The 6,505-nt window shown below is 37.5% G+C and overlaps 1 protein-coding gene across 1 annotated transcript; it reads left to right on the top strand.

Annotated features, from left to right (window-relative positions):
• The first annotated feature begins 4,306 nt into the window (after positions 1–4,306).
• LOC135951108 (uncharacterized) lies at positions 4,307–5,368 on the top strand. Its single transcript, XM_065500690.1, has one exon. It carries the CDS (start codon positions 4,371–4,373, stop codon positions 5,262–5,264), a length of 894 nt encoding a protein of 297 aa, XP_065356762.1. The 5' UTR covers positions 4,307–4,370; the 3' UTR covers positions 5,265–5,368.
• The last annotated feature ends 1,137 nt before the right edge of the window (positions 5,369–6,505 follow it).

The raw sequence follows: 6,505 nt of genomic DNA, 5'->3' as shown, positions 1-6,505 counted from the left end.
TTTTTTGGAACAACTATTTACTCGTATAGCTTCGACAAACAAGGGAGTAGGGATATGGTAGTGTTAAATCTTATCTTATTATTTTAGGACTAATCCCTAGTTTCAAGATCGCATTAATATAGATCGTACATTTAGGTTTTTTATGGTGGATGGTGTTATTAAAACAAGTCTCGTAGACTTTTTCATGTTTATTTTATTAACATTCTCTGGACTAATAGCGAATTTTGCTGCATTAGTCATTGTTTAAACAGGCAATTCTTCAAGCTCGAAATCATTTGCCGTGGAATTAGGATAAAATACTTCAGCTTTTTTATACCACTTACCCCCAGTAACACGAAGGCTGGTTAAGTGTTAACTAATAGTTATACTGAGTGTTTTCATACAAAAATAATTTTAACCGACAGTATAACTATTAGTTAAGGCATAACCAGGCTTTGTGTTAATGGGGGTTAGTGCCCAGGTACCTTCAGGTTTTCTTAAAGCGAACTTGAATCAATATATACACAGAGAAAACAGATTCGTGATAGCAACCGAATTTGTTGTCAATCGAATGATTCGGTTACACACATTGAATTTTTAAGTTCTAATAACAGAAAGTCAGTTGATAAAGAAGAATTTCAGTTGAGGCAAACAAACGTTAGTTACCTCTTCCAAAATATTGTAGCCACAACTGTAAAATTCGGCAACTAAGACAGAATTATTCGATTGGCAACAAATTCGGTTGCTATCACGAATCTGTTTTCTCTGTGTAGGTTGTAGTCCCTATAATACTGTGGATATTTCCTTCTACAGAAAATTGATTGTGGAAGCAGCGGTAGCTTCATTTATGATGTCCATAACGAACAAGGCGATGAGATAATTGTTACCAAACGATTCATACAAAGGGGTTTTTTACTGTTTTTTTTACCACACAGAGAAAACAGATTCGTGATAGCAACCGAATTTGTTGCCAATCGAATTATTCTATATTAGTGACCAAATTTTACAGTTGTGACTACAATATTTTGTAAGGGGTAACTAAAGTTTGGTTGCCTCAACTGAAATTCTTCTTTATCAACTGACATTCTATTGTTAGAACTGAAAAATTCTATGTATGCAACCGAATCATTCGATTGGCAACAAATTCGGTTGCTATCACGAAACTGTTTTCTGTGTGCAGTTCGTCAATATTTCAGGTGGAGATCATTTGTGTTATGGAATGGAGATATGTTTTTGCGATGTCGTAAAGTTAAGCTGAACTTAAGGCCTTATTCACTAATAAGTTAAAGCCGAGTTGTTGAGATGACATCTGTAAACGAAGTCAGAGCTCATAATATATTGACATTGTTCTGGATATCTGATGATGAGGGCCCTGCTCGATACCAACAGAGGATAATGGCACGATTTCAGAGCGAATTCATTATATGGAACCACGCAAGGTTATGCTATATGGAGGATGTTTCTTGAGTTGAATTGGAGTTCTTTCTCATATCAGGTGATTTATCTGGGCACAGTCAGGGGAAGTAGTTTGTTACTCTATCCAGGAGTAAATAGGAAAAGCTTATATCGTTCGAAAATAGATATCTGAAAATACTTAAGGGACTATTTACTGGAAATTATAGTTTTTTGGCAATCTTGGATCGAAATGATGCCGATTTTACGAGATACACGATGATGTGTGGTGCATTTGATAAACGATATTTTACACACCATGTTTCACGGTAGTTTAGTTTCCGATTTTTTGAATCGGAATTTAATTATAAATGGCGTGATTTGTCTGGGCTCAGGTCACACGAACCGGTTTGTTATTCTATGCAGGGGTATTAACATGCATGTAGATCAGTTCTTATATGTATATATCGTTAATCTCGTCAATAAACATTGTCGTTTGACCACCTCAACTAATTTACAATAGACTCGAAAAGCATGATTTCTACACATTTTGCTTCATATCTTCTTAACGAAGCATTCGTAATCTTTTAAAGAACTTGATGTTGACGTCATTTCTATGCAAATGTTAATGAAATTCAGTCGAATGGGGTAGGTATGACACGCACATCTTCTACAGCTCTTCATTCGGCAATTTGTTAGAGTATTGTAGCCTCGAAGATTGTGTAAGTTGTTCCTATTAAAAAAAAACTCACAATAGCTACTCTTACCACTCGAATTTACTATTGTCACCTGAAGTAAAGGTCTCTCAACTATTGCTATTCCCAGTATCACTGAACTAGTTATTCTCGATCGCTTTATAGATTCCACAGAGCTAAAGTTTGATAACTAAGTACTTAGATGGGTAATGTTCTCAATCAGTAATGATTATAGACATGCTGGACTTTGAACTGCACGACAATGACAATAGCTGGATCGCCTATGTTGAAAATTAATGATATTAGCTCTACGGACTGGTCTCAATTTCCACAAGTGTTCCTGTTCTTTGATATAAAGATGACCAAACTTCTTACATCTCCTTAAGTACATGAATGGTATTGGCCACATAAAGTCTAAAATGTCTAAGAATCTGCCCATTATTACATTACATATCTATGACAACTGGATTTTCACTGCGGAACGACCCAACATCCTCTAGATCAGAGATTTTCTACTCAGCGACAGCTGTATTAAACATTAATTTTTTTTCAGAAATAATATTTCTTAGACGATATTTCTCTTGAAAGCTGAATGTAATACAGCAATTACAACAATTCTAGTGATTGACTTCGACTCACTTAAACGAAAGTAACTCTTATGTTCAAAATTGTCAACTCTGTAGCGACTGCAACTAGAAATGTTTCCGGATTCCTACTTGACACATTTTCAAAGCTTTAAAATTTCTTAACTATTCGATTCCGATTGTGCATTTTGTATTGTCCCAACCATCTATTTCCAATGAATCTAAAATTTTCAATACAATTGAGGTCAGTGAAGAACAATTCTTTTACGATTCAGGACATATATTTTGTGTCGATCACTTCTTCTTTATCTTCTTTATTATCATCAGTCTCTATAAAATTCCGTAGTTGGGATATTATATCACTGGTTTTTATTCAATTCTCAGTAAAGCGTCTTTCACTACAATGTTGTGCAGGTTATTGATATCTCTCAGTGAGACCAAATGGAAAGGATAACAATCCGATCAAAATAATGAGCTTCTCTCCATATCTAATTGATTAAATAATTATTTAAAACACAAAAATGTGTCAGCCTTTAATTTCTTAATGAAACAAAATGAAAGAGACTGTTCAAAACTGCTCACCTTTCGTAGGGAGAGCATCTTGGCATCTTGGTTAAAGATCACAACATTGAGGATTCTGAAAATTCCATACAAATGTTGTCCCGAATATTTTTTTCACTTAGAAATAAAGGATTACAAACTGTTAAAAACAAAACACTACTGTTAAGATCACAATTGAGGATCATTTTGATAAAGAAACAGTATGCTGTCGATTGCGAAAGTGAGTATCAACTGAATGCTCAGCCAAACCCAATAAAGTTTGGCCCACTTAAGTCTATTTGGTTGCTGGAAAACCTCGTTTTAAAGTAAAAATAAACTATAAAAATAATATTTTCTCAATAATAATTTTGACTACATAAAATCTAAATACAAATATAATATTTTCACACTTTTTTTATCGTCATCGCTTTTAAAGCTTATTATAAACTGATCAAACAGTTTTATTCTTTTCAATAAAAAAAAGTACAAAATCATTATTCAATTTAAAATTATTGGAAAGAGCAAAAAAAAAAAAACACTAAAACTTGTTTATGTTTGTTTACTTCGGGCTTTGGTAAACAATCCAAAATACCGGCTTATTTTTTTCTTTTATTTCTCAAAAACTTTTAAGAAAAAATAATAAAAAAGTACCCAAAAATACAAATCAATATCAATACACATATGAATTTATAATTTTCTTTAAAACTTTCGCACTCGGACTAGATAAACTCTCTAACTAACAGATACAAAGTTGGAGGTAAAATTAAAGATGCAAATACAGAAGCTAAACTAATACAGCTACCAATTTAAACTAACAGATGGATTGAAGTTTATTTGAGATGTTGGGTAGATAGATCTATGTTTGTGTTGGGCAGGGGGTTTCAAGATTTTAACACACAAACTCATTTAGATGCTAATTACTGACGCCACTACCCAAATACGTAAATACATATTTAGTTGAGAGCGTTTTCATTGCGTGAGTGTGAGTGCGCGTGAATTTTTGGAGACATCTAGTTAGTTAGTTTAGATTAGATGTCTTCTTTCCCATGGAAGAGAAATCTCATTTACTTAGTTTGGGCTTTCAAAATGAATTTAGTGTTTCAACTATAAAAGATGTTTATGTTTCGTTGTTTGGCATCAGTTTAGTTTTGTCCATTCGCAACACCAAACAGTAGCCATCATGAAATTATTTGTTACTCTTGCCGTTTTGGCAGTTTGTGCCCATGCTAACGCTCAACGTGGCCTCGGTTTCGGAGGTAGCAGTGCCAATGCTGCTGCTAGCGCTAATGCTGCAGCCAAGGGTGGCGCTGGAGGTTTCGGCGGTTTGGGTGGCGGTTTCGGTGGTGCTAATGCCGGTGCTAATGCTGCTGCTAATGCTGGTGCATCTGGTGGTGGTTTCGGCGGTCGTCCCGGATTTGGCGGTTTAGGTGGCGGTTTCGGCGGTGCTAATGCCGGCGCTAATGCTAACGCTGGAGCCAATGCTGGCGCTCTTGGAGGCGGTGGTGGTTTCGGTGGCCGTCCCGGTTTGGGTGGCGGTTTCGGTGGTGCTAATGCTGGTGCTAATGCTAACGCTGGTGCCAACGCTGGTGCTCTTGGCGGCGGTGGTTTCGGTGGTCGTCCCGGTTTGGGTGGCGGTTTCGGTGGTGCTAATGCTGGTGCCAATGCTAATGCCAATGCTGGTGCTCTTGGAGGTGCTGGTGGTTTCGGTGGTCGTCGTCCCGGTTTAGGTGGTCTTGGCGGTGGTTTCGGTGGTGCTAATGCCGGTGCTAATGCTAACGCTGGTGCCAATGCTGGTGCTCTTGGCGGTGGTTTCGGTGGCCGTCCCGGTTTGGGTGGCGGTTTCGGTGGTGCTAATGCTGGTGCCAATGCTAATGCTAATGCTGGAGCCAATGCTGGTGCTGGTGGTTTCGGTGGTCTTGGCGGTGGTTTCGGCGGTGGTTCTTCCTCTGCTTCTTCCTCAGCTTCTGCTTCCTCCACTGCTGGTGGTCGTGGCGGTTTAGGTGGTTTCGGTGGTGCCAATGCTGGTGCTTCTGCTACTGCTAACGCCAACAGCAACACCGGTTTCCGCGGTTAAGCTCTAGTCCTAATTGTTGTATAATGTTAAGACTAATTTATTACGAAAAAAAAAATTCTAAAAAATCATAACAAAAAAAATAATAAAAACACATTTGAAATATATTCAATGGAATTCTTTCTTAGTTAGTGGTATTGAAGTTTAATCTAATTCAGCTAATACTTACTTAAAAGCGGGTTTTATTGAGATAAGTATACAAAACTAGTTTCAATATGATTCTTTAAATTTATTTATTTTTTTTTTCTTGGACCAGCACTCTGGGAGTAGTGTTTGTTGACATTTGAATTGAATTTTCCTATATTGAAAGTGACAGGAAAGACTTCAGGAGGAAGCTTATTCCACATACGGACAGTACGGCTAAAGAACGAATTTTCCCTGTAATGTGTTGTGCGAGCCACTGTCCAGTCGACAACGAATTGATGTGCCCTTGGCGAAGAGCATGTGCTGCGTAAAAAACTACGAGTTTCGGGAACAAGTTCCCAAATTTCAGCAGAGCACATACCATTGTAGTATCGGTAGAACAGTGAAACACAACCCACATTGCGATGGTGTTCCAGTGAGTCAATAGAGCTGGATACCCTACTGTCACCAATAAGCATCTTCGCCCTCTCCTGTACGCGGTCGAGTAATTCCAAAATAGACTTCGAAGTACCGGCCCACACATGAGAGTTGTATTCTATTTTCAGATGGAGCAACATGATCTGTTGTGCGTTTGTGAGTTAACATACAACATTGAGTCTTGCGTGCATTGAAATCAATTCTATTCACACAACCCCATTCAGAGATTGTCACAAGGTCTTGGTTGAGCGTATCATTCATGTTTTGCCTCATTGCCCGAATCTCCGACAGGCTTGGTCTATAATTGAATGCTTATGAATGGCAAATGTTGCTGTCATCTGCAAAAGAGTAGATAGGGTTGGAAGTTTGATGTAGAAGGTCGTTTATAAAGATAAGAAATAGAGTAGAAGAAAGGACGAAGCTTTGCGGTACCCCTGAATTGATCTTGAACTCGTTTGATGAACTTCCATATATAACAATTCGTATAGTGCGATCTCTGAGAAAGCTCGATATGAATCGAGAAACGCTTTAGAAATATCTAGAGCCAAGGTAGGCGTTCATATTGTTGAGGTTACGATGATTTTCGTCAAACAACCCGAATGTGAACAAAAGATCGTAATAGAGCGTAAAAATACACACAATTCATTCAGTTTCTTGATGTTGTTGTGGATATTTTATTTTTT

Source organism: Calliphora vicina, chromosome 2 (genome assembly GCF_958450345.1).
Source record: "Calliphora vicina chromosome 2, idCalVici1.1, whole genome shotgun sequence".
Classification (NCBI taxonomy): Eukaryota; Metazoa; Arthropoda; class Insecta; order Diptera; family Calliphoridae; genus Calliphora; species Calliphora vicina.
This window is presented reverse-complemented; position numbering and strand designations above follow the sequence as displayed.

Bases quoted from the DNA above. Each gene is read 5' to 3' on its own strand.
- LOC135951108 (XM_065500690.1), top strand. From the start codon at position 4,371: ATGAAATTATTTGTTACTCTTGCCGTTTTGGCAGTTTGTGCCCATGCT.